The following is a 21,945-nucleotide window of genomic DNA, read 5'->3' as shown; positions in this document are numbered from 1 at the left end:
TCCCAGTGTCACCTTCCTGACACTGGATTGAAAAAAGTCAAACACTTCTGATATTACGCCACAATTTTTTTTAAAAAGAAATCTCCAAACATTTTGCTTTTAAGACACCTTCAATTTACAAATCTAGAAAAGCTCAGGTGAATTAAGACCAAAGCCCTTTGAAAGTTCTTCAGAAAGTTTCTGATTTTGCAAGAGGCTACTTGTTTCCATAGGGAAGTAGAAAGCTTCGCGGAACAGCCGACGTTTTGGGAATCAACCCATAATTATCCCGGATGGCACCTGGTGCTCACGAAGGTTTTGAGAGCTGCTCCCAGTAGATTTGGAAATGTGAACTTCTGACATGGCAGGTCATCCAGGAAAATGCTCATTAATTATGCACTCAGGTTTCGGCCCCATTTTATTGTGAACGCTTCAACAGATGCATAACCATGGAATACAATTTCTACTGCATAATACAGTTAGAGTACTTTGACATTTTCACCGAGTAGCATTTTATCAGATTGGGAACATACACAAAGGTCTAACAAATAAATGCGTTATGCTACATTACTGAAGCATAGTTCTTGATTTCTGAGAGAAAACAGATAAGCGAGTGATGGGTTAACCAGCAAGATGCCGAAACATGCTTGGGAAGCAGGGCGACCTGGACGTCTACGGAGTGCAACAAGTGTTAAAAAGGTAACCTGGGGTAAGAAATCTGATTAGTCACTGGTGGCTGGGAAAACGTGCTGGAAGCGCTAATGAAGAAGGAGAAAAGAATCATTAGTCAGGTACACTGTTCTCATGGTTGGCAGATATAGAGCAATTTAGAAATGGCCATCTGCTGAGTGTGCAGCCAGGAGCAGGGGTAAAGTTTGCTGAGGAAGCGAAGACAGTAAAAAACAGGGGAACACGAAGAGCAACATGACTAACCAGATGTCGGATCACCAAATGTTTTGTAATCTGGTGTGGTGGCCAAGATTTCTAAAAGGATTAAAACAAAGATTGGTGAAATAAAAAAAAGTTAGCAACTGAAATAGTTCTATTAATCCCAGCTGTGAATGTAACAATAATAATGCTTAATGTGCACCCACTTGAACACTAGAAGTTAAGGATTTTCATCTCTGCAAACCATTTAGGAAGATGAAAGGCTTCACTTTTTTTGAGACAATACACATTATCTGTTTGACTCGTTAGTCATGCATAAGTTATATAGTGCTGGTTGTAAAGTCAAGGTTTGAGTGCTTGCATGGAACTTTAAATGATTGGTTTATGCCTTAAAACAAATTGATTAGAGAAATCTTACTTACCATGACAATCTCCAAGATGCGCTGTGTTGCCAAACTCTACATCTTGTTCAAAAACGGTGCTGGTGATAAAGAGCAAACAAAAATTCTCCTGAGCCACTTCAAATACAACCACGTTTAGTCTATAAAAAATAAATTGCTTCAACAGGAACAGGTGGAGAATAAAGTAAGTTCTCACTGTAGCCTTGACTAGGAGAATTCAGCCTCAGCAGAAATGAAGGTATGAACCTGAAAATAATACTTACTTTATACCAGGCTTCACAACTCCACAAGATTTATTTTCCAACCAGGCACAGTATGGATCCCGTGAACCAATGCAGGCTCTATGGGTAAAATGGAAAAGAATAATTTGTATCTTCAGGGTCTTGGGTAAAAATGAGAGAACGGGTAGGTCACTTAGGGGTTACTCTCTGTCACCACTTACAAAGACAGCACTTAAAATATCAGGTTCATGAGAATGCTACATCCAGAGAATCATCCTGGATTTGGGAAACCCTATGCACAAACCCAAGAATATTAGGAATAGGGATGTCTACAGATGATATTCACCCAACTCTTTCTAATGTCTTATCATTCCCCTCACTCCTGTGTGTCATTAAGAATGCCTCTCGGGAGCTGGTGTTGCAAGTCTGTTAAACTTTGGGTAATGAAACATAGTTTGACCTTCATGTTTTGGCCTTCTTTCTTACCAAATTCTTTGAAGTTGCATTCTGAAATTTGAACCAGTTGCTTGGACAACCTATTAATGAGAGAAGATAAAAAGTATTTCCCTTTTTGAGGTTGTTTCAGGAAACTGGAGGATGATCTTCATCTTTAAGCTCTCTTCTCCCCCCCCCCCACCCCCCACGCTCCATTTTATAAATCCCTAACTACCATTGAGTTATGTTTCAAAGTGATAATTTCTCATCTTTTAAAAACTCCAAAATGAGTGTAAGCCCTTTTTAACTTACTGTCTTAGATATTTATTGACCATGTATATATTTTAAAAGAAAATTCCCTCAGCATGGGCATATAAAACAGTAGGAACGATGAAACAATTCCTGTTCACTCCACAAGAGATATAATGAATCACTTAAATTACATCTCGCATTCAATACTTGAGTTTTTTTTTAAAAAGAAGCACTATTTCTGATAATTTTTCTTCTCACTTTAAGAAAACCATTTGTAGATCTGTTTGTGGTTCATTATAATCATGAAGGACACATTAATGGTTTTCATTATCCATTGCTGTTTTAATCCAAAATGTCTGATAGCATTAATGCTAAGTTATCTTTTTTTTTTGTCTCTGATCCCCAGCTAACAGTCGTGCTGAAAATCTTGAACTGGATATAAAATATTAAACTGATGTTTAAACCATCCGAATGTACTGAACTCTGGGGAAGAGATTTACAGTCAATACCTATATTTTAGTTCCAGCGCACAATTACGTTCCTGTATTTGCACAAGCTTGAAGTCCACGAGTGGCTAACATATTAGAAAATAAAGATGATTATTTCAAGTTCATCTAGAATGGTTACTGAAAAATGCCAGAAGTTAGTGAGTTTTGAAGAGAAGTGACATTTCTCATTCTGACTATTTTCTGCTGTAGAGAACTCTTCTAGTTGTTATCAACAGATTATACGACCTGTCTGCACTTTTAATTGTTTGCTCGTCTATTTGGAAGAATTGAATTGCTCTTTGGGTAAGGTTTAAATTCACAGGTTACTGCTATCGTATTTTCTGCAGTTTATTTTCCCCACCTTCTCCATTCAAACATCCCTACCTTATTTTCTGAAGTCTCCGAGACAAACTAGCACGTGGGGAAGCAGAGGGTTGGTCACGGAGGATTTTGACCACAAGGAAAATGTATACTTTGATGCAGATGGACAGTATGTTGAGATATTTCCAGCCCATTCACTGCTGTCTTTAATGGAGATGGGAAGCTGGCTGAGCAACTAATGCTTACATAGAACAATACAGCACAGAACAGCCCCTCTGGCCCTTGATATTCTGCCGACCTGTGAACTAATCTAAGCCCCTCCCCCTACACTATCCCATGCTTATCCAAGGACTGTTTAAATGCCCCTAACGTGGCTGAGTTAACTACATTGGCAGGCAGGGCATTCCACGCCCTTACCACTCTGAGTAAAGAACCTGCCTCGGACATCTGTCTTAAATCTATCACCCCTCAATTTGTAGCTATGCCCCCTCGTACAAGCTGAAGTCATCATCCTTGGAAAAAGACTCTCACTCTCCATCCTATCTAATCCTCTGATCATCTTTGTATGTCTCTATTAAATCCCCTCTTAGCCTCCTTCTCTCCAATGAGAACAGACCCAAATCCCTCAGCCTTTCTTCATAGGGCCTGTGCTCCAGAACAGGCAACATCCTGGTAAATCTCCTCTGCACCTTTACCAATGCTTCCACATCCTTCTTGTAATGCAATATTCCAAATGAGGCCACACTAGTGTTTTGTACAGTTGCAGCATGACATCATGGCTCTGGAACTCAATCCCTCTACCAATAAAACCTAACACACCATAAGCCTTCTTAACAGCACCATCAACCTGGGTGGCAACTTTCAGGGATCTATGTACATGGACACCAAGAATCTTTCCATTGGCCTGGTATTCTGCCTTGCTATTATTCCTCCCAAAGTGAATCACCTCACATTTATCTGTATTAAACTCCATTTGCTGCTTTTCAGCCCAATTATGCAGTTTATCCAAGTCTCCCTGCAGCCTGCAACATTCTTCCACACTGTCCACCACTCCGCCGACTTTAGTGTCATCTGCAAACTTACTAACCCATCCACCAATGCCTCTGTCCAAGCCACTTATAAAAATGACAAACAGCAGTGGTCCCAAAACAGATCCTTGAGGCACACCACTAGTGACCTGACTTCAGGCTGAATATTTTCCATCAACCACCACTCGTTGCCTTCTTACAGAAAGCCAGTATCTAATCCAAACTGCTAAATCTCCCTCAATCCTGTGCCTCTATTTTCTCCAATAGCCTGCCATGTGGAGCCTTATTGGACTGTTATTTAAAGCCCCAGAAATATAGCAACTCCTATTAAGGCTTAGTAGGGGAGTTCCTTTTTGCCACTGCAGCCAGTGTGCATTCCCAAGCAGACCTTTCAACAGGGGATCTCCTACAGCTGTAGCCTCCTCCCCCAGGCTGCCGATTTTCTCTTCCACACAACTGACAAGGAAATCACTTCTTCATTCATGCAGGCCTTTCTGGCGCTTTGCTTAGCCCTCACCACTTCCTTCCGGTCGTGTTCAAATCTCAGCCCAAGCTTCCCTGGACTCTTATGTTGCAACCAAGGTGTGAACACAACCTTTTCTGGTACAGAACTTTGTACTGGTAAAAACACTGGGCCATTCTGTCAGACACCTTTCAGACAGTTCCGCTGTCTGGTGTTAACTGAGTGTAAAAATATTAACATGCATGCTAAAGGTTGTGCAACATTTCACACCATTCTCATTACGGATGCTGCATAATTCCCGTTCTGACCTTGTCTGCAAGTCAGTAGTAAAGGAACCTACCAAGTTAAAAAACACTAACTTTTTGCATGTGCCGTAATGTTCACAGTGACTGAGCGGGACACGGATGACACAGCTGGAGAAGGCCACAAACAAGGCATGATGATCTTTGTCAATCTGTAAACCCAGCACCTTCCTGTCATCTTCGCTCGCAGTGTTACACCTGTTTGTTTTGGTTCAAACAGAAAATCGCAGTTAAAGACATTTTCGTAAAGCAGTCAAATCACTCCTGTTTACGTGTGGCTGGAGTAATTTAAGTAAAAAGACAGTTTGACTTCACATTAGATACAGTATGCCATCTTTTTAAACAATCTCTTCAATCCCTGATGATTCAAAAAGCTTGGAAAATTGTCTGCTGTTTAAATAATTCTTCCAAGCAAAGTCCACATTGCTGCTAAATGTTTAGCAGCTGAAGACTGGTACAATTCAGAAAACAGACTAATGAAGGATGGTGTGAAAATATAGTGTCATTAATACAGAGTATTCTTTCTAATTAAATGGGGTGGGAAAACTGACTAACCCTCTTCTACCCTGTACAACATATCCTCATTTAGAATATTTATTTATAGCAGCATTTTATGTCTTTAGATAGCTGATGCCAGACATTACGGATCAATAAGGGAATGACATACTGAAACAGCCCAGTAATCGAGGTTTACTGTAGCTTAGAATATCAACATAGGGATGGCTGATCTTGACACATAATTGTCACTGCGAGAAATTCACAGGTTTCTTCAAACATCTGCACCTTGATGCATCTTTGGATACAACACTTGTTGGAAGACAAGCTGCTAAAAGCATGGTGGACACAGTGGAATAAAAACAATTGTCAAAAAATTCCTCATTCAGTACCTTTTTCATATTCCTGCACCTGACAATATTTACTTTGTAATGGCATTAAATTTCTTGTATACATTCTTGTTTCGGCAAAAATTAAACTGTAAACACCTTACGTACTTTAAAGGGTTAAAAACATCCATTTCCTCCAATAATATGCTGTCGTTGAGAGAACGGGGACTGGTTTTTGTTAACACTTTAAGCACCATGCCAGCTTCTGAACCGATAAAGGTAACGGTGTAGTTCTGACGTGGGCCTGCAGCATTATCGATAGCAATTGCTGTCAGACGGTATCTAGAAAATGAGAATTTAACCTCATTAAAGTATTTCATATCAGCAACGCAGCCTGAAATTTAGTACATCCAGCTGTTTGGATATCTTACCTGACTCTTGTCTTAGTGAACCAGGGCTCCTCTATGAGTGAGGGAACAGCGGAATCCATAAGTGGATGTGATTTGATGAAGGAGAGTGTTTCATCAGGGAAATCAATCGAAACTTTGTAAGACTCTGCCGGACCATCTCCTGCACAGCAACCAGGTCTTTACATTTAAAGAAAGGGTACAGAACTTCAGATTACAGTATAAATGACAGTCTAAAAATTTACACTTGGCAAGAAAGACTTGCATTTGCGCAGCACCTTTCATGACCACAGAACATCCAAAACAGTATCACAGTCACTAAAGTCTGGTCACCGCTCTCACCTTGGAAATGCAGCAAGCATTTTACACACAGCAAGCTCCTCCAAACATTAGCCCAACACGTTTTTGTGATGTTGTTTGTTTGAGGGAAACTCAACACCGCTAATCTTTGAACCAGTGCTGGCGACCTTTCACATCAACCTAAGGCGGGTGGGGGCAAATGGGGTTTTTGTTTAATGTCTCAGCTAAAGACAGCAATGCCAACAGTGTGGCACTGCCTTAGCATTGCTCAACTAGGAGCCTGTTGATCTTTGTGTTCCAAGTGTGAGAATGGGACTTGGATCCATCAACCTACTGACTCAAGGTGAGTCAACAGAACTAAGACTCTGCCCTGATATTAAAGCTGAGAACGGTAACGACAGGAACGCACCTTGGATTTGGCACCCTATCTTCTGGTACAGCTGTCCAAACAGAGTCTGGGGTCTTTTGCTCTTTAAATCTTCCTTTGAATGATTTTTCAATATCTTCCATGTTGAAGGCACACACTGCGGATCCAGGGATGCTGCACAAGGAGGAGAGACAATGCTTTTTAACTACCCTCCGCCAATTCCATTTGATCAATTTTGATTCAAAGTGAAAAGGGGCTTAATTGAGCTCCTGAAAGGAAACAGGATTGGCTCACATCAGCCTGTAGTCTGTCCACCTCTGGGAGTAACAGAGGCAGGCAAAGGAGCAGGTCTGTTCTCCTTGAGGATAACAAATATAAATGAGGTTTGTTGCCTCTGATTTGACCCAAATGCAGGTTGAAAGCGGGAAACCCAATAGTTGAAGAAAGACAAGGATGACAATTGGAGAGACATTAAATGCTTTTATACCACAGCTTGTGGGCCAAGAGAAACTGTGAGATACCTATCTCCACCTCCCAACCAATCTCACAGCTGGGTTTATTTTCTCCTGTGGTCTGTTTCAGAACTCTTCCCCCATATCACTGGACTAAATACATCAATAAAATTAACTGTTTGCGACAGGTGGAGGGGGAGGGGGCATGGAGTCCACCAAATGCAGCATGTGTGCAAACCCAGACTTCGAGGCTTTCTATATTTAAATTCTGCAACCCCAACCTCGTTTTTAATCAGCAAGTCCAATGAGTTGCATAATAGGTCACCCCATCCTCACCTGTTTAACTGGGTTGTAAATACTCCAACAATTACTGGGGACCCATTAATTTCTGTGATGTCTGTGACAGACTGTAACACATCAAAGTAGAAGAACGAATCTCCAGGAACTGAGCAGTTTAAACGAGCTTTCAGAAATGATGTCCAGTGTTTCTCCAGCACTCGTTGCGATCCTCCCATGTCATTCTTGCAAATTCTAGCAACACGGGAATAAACAGCCTGTGGAGCAAACACAAACAACATATTGAACAATGCTCATTTCTACCAAACTGCAACAAAAAGATTGATTTCATATCATTGTTATGTTTTTATTCTCTACTTTTAATAAATTACTCCAGGCAACATTGGTAACTAATGTTTTCTTTGATGTTTGAAACTTTTTTTACTAAGTGGATCTGCAAATAAGGACAGTGCTCCCAGACCTGTGCTACAATATTGAAAAACATATGGTCAATGAATTGTAACTGCTTTAATTAACCACGAGTAAAATGTTTAATAATTTACCATGGCAAATCTGTGTGGGATTGCAAGTAACATGAACAGCATTAGTGAGAATAAAATATTTATTAGTGGAAGCCTTTAGAGAGAAGAATGAATTTTAGAATTTTTTTTGCAAAATTGATTATATTTTCTGTAAGTTTTAGATTTCCACTTAAAGAACAAATGTAAAAAGGAACAGGCTGTGCAAAAGATCCACAGAGGCAATTCCAAGATAAATCCCTTAAACATGGATTCTAATTGTATCACAAGGAAATGCCGAACAATTTATAACCTCCTATTCTTTCTAAATGTGCAATCTAGTTCAGTCAGTCATCACAATTATTCAAGAGCAAACCTGCCATGTGTTTACTGGGCGAGCTGAGATAAATTCAGCAATTTACTTATTTAGGTGAAATTCACTAATATTACTCATGCTTATTTCAGAGCTTGAATTAACACTTCTAAAGGTGCTACTTGCCTTTCCAAGATTGTTGTGTTCAACAGCTATCTCTCTGAAGAAGAAATACACGTAGTTTTCATATTCAACAGCATGTAGGAAGTGAGGCTCTGTGAGGAAAGAATAGATTAAAACATATATATTTAGGCTTCTGGCATATTCGGCTAAACACAGGACTCTAAATTTTGTCACCCACTTGAAGTTAGAAACACTACTAACAAATTGCTTTGTCTAGGAACAAAAGTGTGTGTTATATCGGTAGTAACCTTCAGGTCAGATTCAACTGGCTGCATGATTTTAGCATTACCTTTGATCCATTTTGAATCATATTTAATTGTCCTCAGAGCTGATCCATCCCCCATACTACGGTAGATGACCGCATCGCTTGCTAGGAAATCTGCGACTGTTGCTGAGTACAATTTATTGTCTAAAAAAATCAAACAGATGTAAAGCAAGTTACAGGTTTGAGACTTACTCTGGTGTGATTTTTCAAATTGTACAATGTCCCCCTGTGTCTGCTTTCGAGTATAACAACAGTTCCTGGATACTGTTACTCTATGTATTTATATATATAACTGCTGTAAATGTATATGGATTGGTGTTCTGAATAGTTCTACGTTTAAATGAATAATGGGCAAAATTAATGTTTGTGACACAAACTTGGCACACAACGAGCTGTAGTATCTTTCCAAACTTGTATTGACACCATAAACATCATCAATCATTTAGATTCATTGCTAATGAACATCTTACCAGCAAAGAGGGCAACATTGGTTTGCTTGGCATCAAATGGGCATCGTGCCAATCCACTGACTTCTTCACCATTATAATCCAAAGTATCCAACTGCATAAAATGAAGATAAGTTATACCTTTGTGTCAGCATTGTTCTGCACAACAGCTGTGAAGCAATAACATTTTATATGGCTATAATGCCATTACTATTGTTCCATTCAAATGTTATGCTCTTTGAGATTAGCATTAAAAACTTGCCAAACTGCAAAAAAATTGCTTCTTTTTGAAGTGATTTATTAATATTTTTGAAATTAAGTACATTGATCACAATGCTGTGGACAAAAAAGCGATCCAAATTTAAAAGTCTCCTTTCAGAAATGGAAGTTTCATAAAGCCTTTAAATTTGCAATAATGAAATATCATAAGTTTGTTTTTTGACTTCCATTTTCTGTTTGCAGTGTCCTGGCTGACCTTGGTGTCCATTTTGCTTTGTTTGAAACGCAAAGGTTGAGCTATTCAGAGGGCTTATAAATGTCTCAGTCAATAGTGATATATACATTTGCAGGCTGTAATTCCACCAAATGTGTTAATCACTTAGTCTGCAAAGTGCCAAACCGTTGATGGATTGCTGGAAAATCAGAAGTCACATTGGGCCTATTTCTGCAGAAAAAGGGATCAATTCTTTCCAATGCATCTAATTTTAATTGACAAGAAGTCTCCTCATTACTCACCCGATAGTATCTGCACACAGGGTTAAAAGCGTTTGTGCCACAGACAAAAACAGTGCCATCAGATTTGGGGACAAAGACTTTGATAAAATTGTGGCATTCATCCTAATGGAAAAATAAATCCAAAAGTGCATTAGACAGATACTGCATCTCTGATTTAATCAGTTTATAATAAATGAAAGCAGTCTGTCTCAGTCAAAATACAACATAGTTCAGATAAATGAATGTCTGGTCCAGACTTAGATTATCAATGCTTTACAGGTATTCCCATTCATTCCAATATCTATCAATATGTCACTCCCATTCATCTCAAGTGTATCTATCTCAGCACATGGGTATTTATATTAATCAATAGTTTTGTCAGTGAGCTAATACGCAATGTATTCTGCACTCCACTGTATACAGATCTTGATCTAAGCACAGTGTCTGTGGTAAATCAGTTGGTTATTGGAGAATAATTGTATTGACAGGCAATAATTCATAATACTTACTTTGTGTTTGCCCTTCATAGCACAGTTGTTTCGGTCTTCTTGTCTTGATTTCCAGGTTAGTTTCTGCCACAATGTACAGTGCATAGATACGTTTATTGTTCAGAAATTAAATCAAATAAAAAGATTTTGCAAACTTTTTTAAAAAAGTGTTTCAAGAATTGTCATTTTCAATATTCTTTAGTTGATTACTTTGCTGTTTGCTACAGTAACTTTACAGATATACAAAAATACCATCACTTCACGTGTGTATGGTTGTTGAAATATTCCAGATGAATCTGCATTGTGGATTAACAGTATTCAATACTGTCTCCAACCCTATCTACATGATCACATGCAATTCTTTCCTTTGGCATGCGACAGGAAGCAGTGCAAAACTTCCACTCAACTTGACAGCTCTACGATTTTACAAACTCAGCACAAATTATTGGACAACCTGCCACATTGTATCGTCCTCAAGTGACCAAACTAGCCGCTTCAACCGAATACTCGTGCGTCAGAACTGCTGAGTTTGGCAAGCTCTGTTCGCATTTCTTTAAGTGTACAATGACAGAAAAATAGCACAGCGCGGATAAAGAGAAGTGAGCACAGCTGTACACAACAACTGAAATAACATATTATCCTTTATATGGTGTATTCAATATAACAAACAACAGCGCCAGCAGCCAAAATGAGTGCCAGTCCACAGGAGGAAATACTTGCCTGGGTGCTTGAAATCTGGTGATTAGATTAGATTCCCTACAGTGTGGAAACAGGCCCAACAGGTCCACACTGCCCCTTGGAGCATCCCACTCAGACCCATTCTCCTACAGCCCACACACCCCTGAACACTGTCGGGCAATTTAGCATGGCCGATCCACCGAGCCTGCACATCTCTGGACTGAGAGGAAACCGGAGCACCCGGAGGAAACCCATGCAGACATGGGGAGAATGTGCAAACTCTGCACAGACAGTTGCCCAAGGCATGATGTTAAGCAGGAGAGGGAGATGAAGGGGGCAGAGCACATTGAGCAGGGAGGGTGAAAGGGTGAAAGGTAGAGGCAACTTCTACAAAATTCCTCCATGGGATGTGGGTGCACTGGTTGGGCCAAAATTTATTGCCCATCCCCAACTGCTCAGAGGGCAGTTAGGAATCAACCATATTGCTGTGGGTCTGGACTCACATGTAGGCCAGACCAGGTAAGGATGGCAGTTTCCTTCCCTGGAAATACACTAGAGAGCCAGATGGGCTTTTTACACCAATTGACATTAGTTGCACAGTCACCATTAAGCCAGCTGTATTTTTTATTTTGAAAGGATGACCTGCTAATAATTAGGTTGAAGGAGAAGTAGGGGGTAAACACCCCAAGGCACTAGAGTCAGGGCAGACCACAAGGGTTAGGGTTGGAGTGGAATGGTACAGAAACTCTCTTAGATCAGAAAAGCAAGCACGCTGGAGGCACAGGACTGGGTGCAGGCTATGATACGGACAACAGGGTTTTGGTGGATGTAAAACGAGGGAGCAAAAGTAGATCATTCAGCGTGGAGCCTTGGCCACCATTCAATAAGTTTAAGGTTGATCTGTTTATGCTTCAAGTCCTACATTTCCCTTCTTGCCCACTCACTCAACCTCCCTTAACCTGTCTTTAATTTCCCTATATCCTCTTCACAACATACTTTCCTACTTTTCTTGGCATTACCTACAAACTCAGCTGCCATACTTCTGCACCCAATGTCTGAGTCATTGATACAAATTGGCAAAAAAAAAGGCAAGGCCTCAGCACAGGGAGACGCCACTTGCTACATTCCATCAATCAGACAAAGACCCATTTATGCACATTCCACTTCCGGCCAGGCAGCTATCTTCTTCAATCCATGCCAACATGTCACCCTCTACGCTGTGTTTGTATTTTCCAAATAACGTTTGAAACGGACAATTACCAAATGCCTTCCAAACATCGTACATCTACAGGCTTCTGTTTATTCTCAACAATGTCACTCCTTCAAAAGAACTACAAAGAATTGGTGGAACATGATTTCTCTTTGATTAAACCATGCTGACTCTTTTTCTGATTAGCTTGAGCTTTTCCAAGTGCTATAATCCCTTTAATGATTGATTCTAACACGTTCCCCGTGACAGATATCAAGTTAACTGATCTAACATTTTGCTCCACTCCCTTAAGGGAACAGTTTATGTTTACTATTTCCCAGTCATATGCAACCTCTTCGAAAATCAAGGGATTCTTGAGTAATTAGCACAATACAACTTCTTTTAAGACCAAAGGATGAACTTGACCTGGACCTGAAGATTTGTCAGCCTGCAGCAACTTGAGTTTGTTTTCAGTACCATTTCAATTATGACTGTAATTTCACTGAGTTCCCCTCATTCTTCCACCCCCTGAATTACAATTACTATGGAAATATATTTGGTTTCCCCTAGAGTGAAGGCAGAAGCAAACTATTTATCCATTTCATCGTTATGTATTATTAAATCTCTATTCTCACTTGAGAACCAACTGTCAATTTTTCCTTTTGAATCACTGTAGAAATTCTTGCTATCTAGTTTTACAATACCAGCTAGCTTCCTCTCATATCTAATTACTTCCTCCTGATTAACTTTCAGGCAATCCTTGCTATTCTTTACACTGACTGCTGATTTTATGTGCTGCTCATCTTTGCTCAATTTTATGCTTTTTCCAAGTTTGACGCTTTCCTAATTTCTTTAATTCAGGATGGAGGTGATGGCCTAGTGGTATTATCACTGGATAGCTAGACTTAGAGACCCAGATAAATGTTCCGGGGACCTGGGTTTGAATCCCGCCATGGCAAATGGTGGAATTTGAATTCAAAGAATCTAATAATGACCATGAATCCATTGCTGATTGTCGGAAAAACCCATCTGGTTCACTGATGTTCTTTGGGGTAGGAAACTGCCATCCTTACCGCATCTGGACTACATGTGATTCCAGATGGACAGCAACATGGCTGATTCTTAACTGCCCTCTGGGCAATTATGGATGGGCAATAAATGTTGCCTATCCAGCAATGCCCTCATCCCATGAATGAACAAAGGAATTAACCATAGATGCTGGATTGTCCCTTTACTACAGGAGGAATATACTTACATAGAACTCTGAGCTATCCCCTTAAATGCCTACCATGGAATCTCCACTGGTCTATTCCCCTAGCGTAGTACGCTCGTTCACTTTAGCTAGCTCAGCTTCATTTCCACGTAGTTGCTCATACTTAGGTTTTGAAGTCTCAGCTCTGATCTTCTGCCGTTCAAACTGAATGTAAAATTCAACTATATTGTGGTTACTGCTACCTACGTGTAACTTAACTCTGAAGTCTTATTCATCCTGTTATGTTACACGTACCAAGTCTAATATAACCTGCTCTCAGTTCGTACCAGCAGCACATTCTGGAACCTATCTCGGAAATATGCTGTGACCTCCTCATCCAGGCTACTCCTGCCAATATTACCTTTCCAGTTCAAATGGAGACTCAAGTCACCCATGATTATTGCTGACCATTTATCTCAAAGACCCAACGTTTTCTCTTGTCCACTTTATCCTAAGTTATAGTTATTAACATGGGAGTTTGTAGACTACTCCGACCAGTGACTCCTTTCCCTTACTATTGAACATTTCCAGCCAAACCGGTTCCCCAAAATGATGGGGAGGGGGGTTAGTCAAGACAGCACTGCAATCATCTGGAGACAGTAATTAGTTGATGAGCTGAGGTACAATTGTGGCAGTCGACATTACAGAGTAGGAGGGAGGAATTCTTTACAACAGGGAGTGATCACTGAATTTTTATTGATTGCATAGAGGTCATCCAAAGATTCTTTATATGTCAAGGACCACAGGGAACTTCTTTGGTCTTTCTACCATTTGGCTGGAGGAAGTCGTGGCTCAGAGACCGCTTGTTAGAGAAACACTCAGGGCATACAATGGCAGCTGAAGGTTGAGACACAGTGAAAAGACAGAGCAGCAGTCATCAGCAGACATGTGCAAACTTATCTTGTGTGTTTATGGATGATGCTGCTGCTGAGGGGCAGCATGCAGGTAAGGAGGAAGATACATTATTAAAAAGAGGAAGTGAAAGGAGTGGCAATTGAGATGGAACAAGGAGCAAGGTGCAAGGATTAGATGTCACAGAGTCAGCACAGAAATGAAGGTGTTTTGATGGAAAGGGCCAAATCACGATGGGATGGAAATCAGACAAGTACTTGCACAGTTCACCCAAGGATTTGTCTATTAGTCCAAATGACCAAAATACACAGTGGTTAAGGTGGAGGGGCAGAGCTGATGTGAAAAGGGAAGAAAACAGGAGTTATAAGCTTAAAAAAAAACTTACTTTGCTGGAAATTATTTCTCCCCTTGGAGGATCGTTTAAATTAATAGCATAGACTTGGTCCCTAAAACAAAAAATACAAGTTCAGCATGTAACATGTTTGCTATCGTACAGTTCTAAAACTGAGCAAATCATTCAAGCTTAAGACTATTCTTTCCTTTTTAAATATACTTTTGATGAGAATTCCTACTGGAGAATTTAAAGTTTAATGTTTCAATCTGTGATTTAATACAAAAATGGCAAGGAATAGAAAAACCTACAGTAGCTCAGTTACCTGCCAGCAATATACAGTATATCTTCGATTTTCAGCATTAGCTGATAGTCCAATCTATGCAAAGACTCGTTTCCTAAAAGCCGTCCTCTGAATATCGGATATTGTCTGGAATCTGTGAATACAGAAGGTGGTCACACAAGACTGCATCTCTCAGATCTATGCAGCACATTAACTGGAGGCATGTATCTAGTACAAACCATCTGTAAACATAATGCATCATACTGTAAATTGATTTTACTTGAACAAAACAAAACTGGCACTTTAGCGATCAACACAAGCGTGCAAGACATTAACATTTGTTTTCTAATTAATGATTGTCAGACAATCAGACATGGTTACTGGCACTGATAAGTATTCTTTCAGAGTACTCGTCTGCTCACTGATTCAGATGTTTCAGTTTGTATATTAATTCTCTTTGTTTACAGGTCACAGGGTTCCTCTGAACCCCGAAGCAAACAGGATGGTGAATGTTGAAGGAATGCCCACTGCAGCCAGAGTCAGAAGTCACATGACACCAGGTTACAGTCCAACAGGTTTATTTGAAATCACAAGTTTTTGGAGCGCTGCTCCTTCGACAAGTGACCTCTCACTTTGTCCACCCCAGTCCAACACAGGCACCTCCACATCACTGCAGCCCGGATCACTTTGGTGCGAAGACAGCAATTACTGGAGAAACTCAGGAGGTCTTGTAGCATCGGTGGAGAGAAAACAGAAGAGCTCAATTCTGAAGATGGGTCACTGGACTTGAAACATGAACTGTTTTCTCTCTCCGTAGATGCTGCCATGCCTGCCTAGATTCTCCAATGAATTCTGCTTTTTGTTTCAAATTTCTGATATTCGCAGTTGTTTGTCTCTTTTCATTTTGGTGGATCTGCTCTAAAGGAAGGGTTTCTCTGTTCACAAGGCTCAGAGAATGATACTGTATTACCTTGAACACTGCAACCCAAACGATGTCAGGTTTAGAAGAACATTGTCATGTACATGTCAAACTAATTTAAAATCAACACAAATCAAAGAACTGTTTGTGAAAAATGGAGTACTGGTGAGAGCAACAGTTTTACTGATTTCTTTTCAGATGCATTTTCACAAAAAGGATAAAAGGCAATATGTTGTTATCTGGAATGATAATTGACTACCTTCTGGTTATGATGTTATTTTCATTTTCACGTCTGAACCCCCAAAAGGGGCAGCATGTGCTACTAAAAGCTGTAATAAATATAATACGCTTTATCTTACGTATACAAGTTTGTACAAATACCAAGAGAGAGAATCAGTGACTTCAGGTAAAGGGTGTGAACGTTCAATTTCACATCCATCCTGCAACCAATGCACAACTGAATTTACAGGTGCCCTGGAAAGGCAGAAACAGAAGTATCAGAAAGTGTGTTGATCTATTTTTGTCCTTACACCATCCTGACTCTCTATATGCATTTGTGGCTGGAGAGATTTGGCAATTTTAATCTAAGGATGTGGGTGGCACTGACAAGACTATATTTATTGTCTATGCATTTCTTAACAGGTTGATTACAAAAACAGGTTAATTAAACAAAAAGACCCAGGGGGTGGGGGACGCTTGTGGCACAGCAGTCGACTCCTCCATCTGGATCAGGAGAGATAATAAGAACCGCCAATGCTGGAGTCACACAGCTGGCCAGACAGCATCAGAGGAGCAGGAAAGCTGACGTTTCAGGTCGGAAGAAGGGTGCTGACCTGAAATGTCGGCTTTCCTGCTCCTTTGATGCTGCCTGGCCTGCTGTGTTCCTCCAGCTCCACACTGTGTTCCCTGGACCAGCAGGCCTGAGTTCAAGTCCCGCTTGTTACTGAGGTACGTAACAACATTTCTGAACAGGTTGACTAGACAAAAAGGTTAAAGCAAAATAAAAGCAGACCCGGGGGTGGGGGTCCTCTTGTGGTGCAGTAGTGGTGTCCCTACCTCTGGGCTGGGCCATGGAGGCCTGGATTCAAGTCCCACTTGCTCCAGGGAGGTGTGAGACAAAATCCCTGAACCGGCTGTTTTAATAAAAGAGAAATGCAGACCCAGTGCATTGCCTGTAACAAACATCCAGTTGGCTACATGGGGTGATTTGCTGCTGGTGGCTGATAATTTTTTTAAAAAGTCACTTCCATTTGGTGGTGTGGAAACCATTCAATTGCGATAACACCTCCAGATATCGAGGCAAAACAAAAAGCATACTGAAGGGCTGAGGTGGTGCAGTGGTTATATCCCTATCTCTGGGCCAGGAGGCCTAAGTTCAACTCCCACCTGCTCTAGAGTTGTGTAATAATATCCCTGAACAGACTGGTTAGACGATATCCATAAAATTGACTAAGGGACAGGCCTGCAAAATTCCCTAGCCTGGGTGGGGATTACCCCTTATAACATCACGATATCTTGGTGTTCAACAATAAACTATGGTCCTTCCCACCCAGATCTCACGAGTTATTACGGCAGCAAATTCTAGGTTTTTGACCCTGTGATAATGAAGAAATGGTAATGCATCCAAGTTAAGACGGTGTTTGTCTTGAAGTGAAATGAAACGTAGCAGCATTCCAAAGATCCTGCTGGTCTCCGTGGTGGAGAACGTCTTGGGACAAGGAGATAATGTTAGTAAGCCTGGTGGCTTGCTGTACTGCGTTCGAAAGGAAGGTGTATACTGCAAGCATCCTACACCAGTGCTGGGTACTGTGCTTAGTTTACTCAGGCAGCAGAATGTTTCCTCCTGGGTGGTGCTGAACTCACACACTGTTGCAGCAGCATCCATCCAGGTCTGTTGCAACTCTTCCAGCCCATGTGACTTGAGCCTTATTGATGGTATAGAGACTTTCCCAATCAGCAAGTGGGCACTCGGCATATCTAGCCCTAACTCCTTTTGAGGCCAATGGAATAGAGGTAGCTGGTAGTTTGATGTGTTTTTGAAAAGCATTCAGGGTTCAAAGCTTACTGACCAGCACTATTTTGACAAACTGGATCCTGTTGATCATGTACCGACTTGCTGTGAGCTTGACTTTCATCTTCAAGTCAAAAGCTTGTGGGATTAAGGTCCACATAAAGGATTTGGCAAATAGTTGATGGTAGAGTCTTGGGGAATGTTGCCGAACAAGGAAACCTAGGGCGAAGGTGTATGGTTCCTTGAAAGTGGAGTCACAGGTAGACAGCATCTGGCAGGCTTGCCTTCACTGGTCAGAACGCTGAGTATAGGAGTTGGAACGTCATGTTAGAACACTGTGTACAATTCTGGTCGCCCTTCTACTGAAACAATGTTGCCAGGACTGCAGGGTTTGAGTTATAGGCTGGGGCTGCTTATCAACTCAAGCATCAGTGGCTGAGGGATGACCTTACAGAGGTTTATACGATCGGCAGGGGATGGATAGGGTGCAGAGCCGTGTGTATCCCGCAGCGGGATGGACCAAAACAAGAGGGTATCGGTTTAAGGTGAGAGGTGAAAGATACAAAAAGGGATTTAAAAGGCCATTTTTTCATACTGAGGGTGGTGCATATATGGCAGAAGCTGCCAGAGGAAGTGCTGGAGATGAGTCCAGTTACAACATACCTGGATGGGCTGAATGCTGGCAAACAGGACCGAGTCAGATTGGGATGTCTGGTCAGCACGGGTGAGCTGGACCTGAAAGGTCTGTTTCATGCTGTATAACTCTATCGCTAAGGGTGTACTGCATCTTTGGAGCCATCACCATTCAGCAGAGATGTTAGCCAAAGTTCCTAGTCGCTTGCTTACAAAATATGACACTCCATGAAGAAAAGCAGAAGTCTTCCTGCCGAAGGAAGGACATTGTCCAGGACATCCATCATAAAAGGCTTATTCTGTTGTTTGCTTCCCCTTCATGGGGCCTTGTTGTCTGTTCAATTCAACAATTAGCATTTTTCGAGTTTAAACATTGAGATGGTGAAGGCTGGTTATGTTACTGGTCATGTGCAGTCAAACCCAATTAACTGACCTGAAAAGATCTGGCCAGTGACACATATCCCTAGTTCAATCACTGAGCACAGTGTAGCCAAAATGTTACAAGTGGCAACTGCAGCCGAAATTATTACTTTTAAGTATATAAAAGATATAGTAGCATGATGAGATGGAAAATGAATGCCTTAAAAAGTAGAATCATAAACAGTGACGTGAATTATAAAGACAACATTAATCTATGTAATGTGAATAATGATTATTTTTATACCAGATTAAATTTTACAACTGTCCTTTGCCAATTTGCACTGTAATTATTACACTGCCTTGAACTGCAGGCTTGTTTTGTTTCAATAACAGAATGGTTTACATTATCAGGTGACTGAATTTTGTTTTTCTAAACTCATTTGCACAGGCACAGACAGAACGATGGTATTCCAGGAGCCATGACACTTACGGTGGAACTCAATGGTGTTAATGGGTTCATCATCTTCCGGGAAACTGACCGCTGCTGTTGGGCAGGTCATCAACAGGAAGAAGGGCACCATGAAGGAGGAAAACTCTCTACTACATAGCCTCATGCTGGCCACAGGGGGTCTTGCTTTCACTAAATGGAAGCTACCTGCAAAAACGAAAAACAAAAAGTGGTTAAATCACACATCAACACCAGTGCTATTTTTTATTCATTCACAGGTTGAAGGCATCGCTGGTCAGGCAGTGTTTACTGCCCAGAGGGCAGGTAAGAATCGACCACATTGCTGTGGGCCTGGAGTCACATGTAGGCCAGACCAGGTCAGAACGCCTGTCTGGCTGGAAAACCCAACTGGATAACTAAACAATCAGCAACAGATTCACAGTCATCAGTGGAGTCTTAATCCCAAATTTTTAATCAAATTCACATTCCAGGATTTGAATATCAGTTCCCAGAATATGTGGGTCTCCGGATTAACAGTTCAGTGATAATACCACCAGGCTTTTGCATCCCCAGGTTGTAATTTCTTCCATTCTACCCTGGAGCATGTAGTCAAAAACATAAATTCTATCAACAACAAAAATAGAAAGTGCTGGTGAAACTCAGTAAGTCTGACAGCATCTGTGCAGAGAAAAAACGAGTTAACATTTCAGATCCAATATGACTGTTCCTCAGTGACCCAGTTCTGGGTGCTTTTCTTTCAGATCCTCAACACCCACAGTTTCTTGTTTAATTTTAGCATGAATCTGTTATGTTCTTCTACAATATCCCTTGCTAATATGTAGTTTTAAATCCAATATGTTACTGTTTAAAAAAAACTTAAGAAATTTGATATAGAAATTGAATGATCAACTATAATAATGAAATCCAAAAGGGTACCCTGTCCTAGACCAACATATAACCATCAAGCAACTTTTTATAGACTGTGGGATGTTCCTGTCTGCTCACTGAGATATAGACACTGGTGAATGGTCATTGTCATGATTTTACTTTCAGTCAGAGCATATCTTTTCTCTGCTATTGACATCTATTCTGGATTTGTACTTGGTTTCATCTCCTCAACTCTCTACCCTTTGTTCTCGGCCCCCTCGGTACTTATTTTCTCTAGTTTTCCCTCACATTCACTTTTGTTCCATTCGCTTTTCCCCTCCAATTTCAACAGCATAAACCCCAATACATTTCTGTCTCTTTTTCAAGTCAAAACAAGAATGATATTTGACTTGAAGCATTACCTCGGTTTCTCTAACACGTGTTTTTTTTTGCTTACCGCTTCGGTGTTTTGCAAAGGTAGCTATATTTCAAAAGGACTTAAACGGCTTCGAAGAGCATTGGGACGTCCCTAAGTTGTGAATTAAATTGTTGCTTTTTTTGGTCACGTCTGTAGCTGTTTTTCCACTCGACTTAATTAAAACAGCTTTGATTTAAGCGCACATTATTTATATTTGATTGATAACCAAAGACAAGAATAAGCATAGCTCAAATGTTTGGGCAAGTTTTGAAAAGTGCTTCTGCAGACTGTTTCGTTGATAAATATTTTTAATCACAGAATGGCAAATATGTTGAAGAATCCTTGCTTGATGAACGTTCAGTATAAGAATTCCATGCGCAAAAAAATAAAATCCATATTCTGCAGATTGATCCTGAGGCAAGCTTTGAAAAGCGATGATTTTTTTCCTATCTGCCCATAAATTTATTGGTCCTTGAAACTAACTTCTCTGACACATCCAGAGTTAACCACTTATTATGTGATGGTAAGACACAATCTTTAATTCCAGATGTCATTAATTTTGGACTTTTGTCCATCTGAGGTGGTTTAGCTCTACAATAAATCCCCTGCAGAGTCAACATGATGGGTTGGCAAAGAGGTTAGCACAGCTTTCCTCACAGCACCAGGACCCAGGTTCGATTCCAGCCTTGGGTGACTGGCTGAGCAAAGTTTGCATGTTCTCCCACTGTCTGTGTGGGTTTCCTCTGGGTGCTCCACTTTCCTCCCACAGTCCAAAGATAGGCAGGTTAGGTAGGTTGGCCATGCCAAATTGTGCATAGTGTCCAGGGGTATGCAGGCTAGGTTGGTTAGCCATGGGAAATGCAGGGTTACAGGGACAGGGTCAGGGGTTAGGTCAGGGTGAGATGCTCTTCAGATGGCATTTTCCGTATTGTAGGCATTCTACGATTCTATGTAAACATATACGTACAAATTAACTGAGTTTGTCTTTCAATGGCACTCCCATGGAGAAATTGTAGCAGGAGACTTGTTGCTAGGCATGTTTGGGCTGGTGCTTCATATCGAGTTTGAGAGGAGGAGATATCATATTCAACAGAAACAGAAGCAGAAATATATAGAATGACTCAAATTTTCCCTGCACAGTAAGAGAGATCAAGTTGCTTTTCATTCCTGGTGGTATTGAGTTTAGCAATTCTTTCATGGAACAATGCTATAGAGCTCACAAATCCTGTATGCTTTGACGTCACAATTTTTCTCTATTCCTTTCCAGGGGACACCTGCATGGCTCTGGTTTCCCAGGCACGGGCAGCCCTCTGGCACCTCGCTCAATTGGCTGTTCTCCCTCATTGGAGAGCTTTGTCTCCACACGCACAGTG

The 21,945-nt window shown here is 40.9% G+C and overlaps 1 protein-coding gene across 9 annotated transcripts in view; it reads right to left on the bottom strand.

Annotated features, from left to right (window-relative positions):
* Positions 1 to 21,945, bottom strand: part of sema6dl (sema domain, transmembrane domain (TM), and cytoplasmic domain, (semaphorin) 6D, like) — a 319,189-nt gene that overhangs the window by 15,845 nt on the left and 281,399 nt on the right. For 7 of the 9 annotated variants that reach the window (XM_059639301.1, XM_048562581.2, XM_048562582.2 and 4 more), the window contains 16 exons: positions 19,330 to 19,494; positions 14,959 to 15,070; positions 14,688 to 14,748; positions 10,353 to 10,415; positions 9,865 to 9,966; positions 9,154 to 9,244; positions 8,708 to 8,827; positions 8,422 to 8,510; positions 7,465 to 7,682; positions 6,719 to 6,850; positions 6,034 to 6,189; positions 5,771 to 5,944; positions 4,836 to 4,976; positions 1,532 to 1,609; positions 1,290 to 1,348; positions 913 to 963 (listed from right to left, as the gene is read on the bottom strand). In XM_059639301.1, coding sequence (XP_059495284.1) covers positions 913 to 963; positions 1,290 to 1,348; positions 1,532 to 1,609; positions 4,836 to 4,976; positions 5,771 to 5,944; positions 6,034 to 6,189; positions 6,719 to 6,850; positions 7,465 to 7,682; positions 8,422 to 8,510; positions 8,708 to 8,827; positions 9,154 to 9,244; positions 9,865 to 9,966; positions 10,353 to 10,415; positions 14,688 to 14,748; positions 14,959 to 15,070; positions 19,330 to 19,453 — 1,771 coding nt within the window. In that variant the 5' untranslated portion in view covers positions 19,454 to 19,494. The remainder of the gene's footprint in view (positions 1 to 912; positions 964 to 1,289; positions 1,349 to 1,531; positions 1,610 to 4,835; positions 4,977 to 5,770; positions 5,945 to 6,033; positions 6,190 to 6,718; positions 6,851 to 7,464; positions 7,683 to 8,421; positions 8,511 to 8,707; positions 8,828 to 9,153; positions 9,245 to 9,864; positions 9,967 to 10,352; positions 10,416 to 14,687; positions 14,749 to 14,958; positions 15,071 to 19,329; positions 19,495 to 21,945) is intronic. The other 2 variants (XM_048562579.1, XM_048562586.1) reach the window with 1 other exon arrangement.

The sequence above is a fragment of the Stegostoma tigrinum genome, chromosome 33 (assembly GCF_030684315.1).
Source record: "Stegostoma tigrinum isolate sSteTig4 chromosome 33, sSteTig4.hap1, whole genome shotgun sequence".
In the NCBI taxonomy this organism is placed as follows: Eukaryota; Metazoa; Chordata; class Chondrichthyes; order Orectolobiformes; family Stegostomatidae; genus Stegostoma; species Stegostoma tigrinum.
The sequence above is the reverse complement of the archived record's forward strand: the minus strand, read 5'-3'. Positions and strand labels throughout refer to the sequence as shown.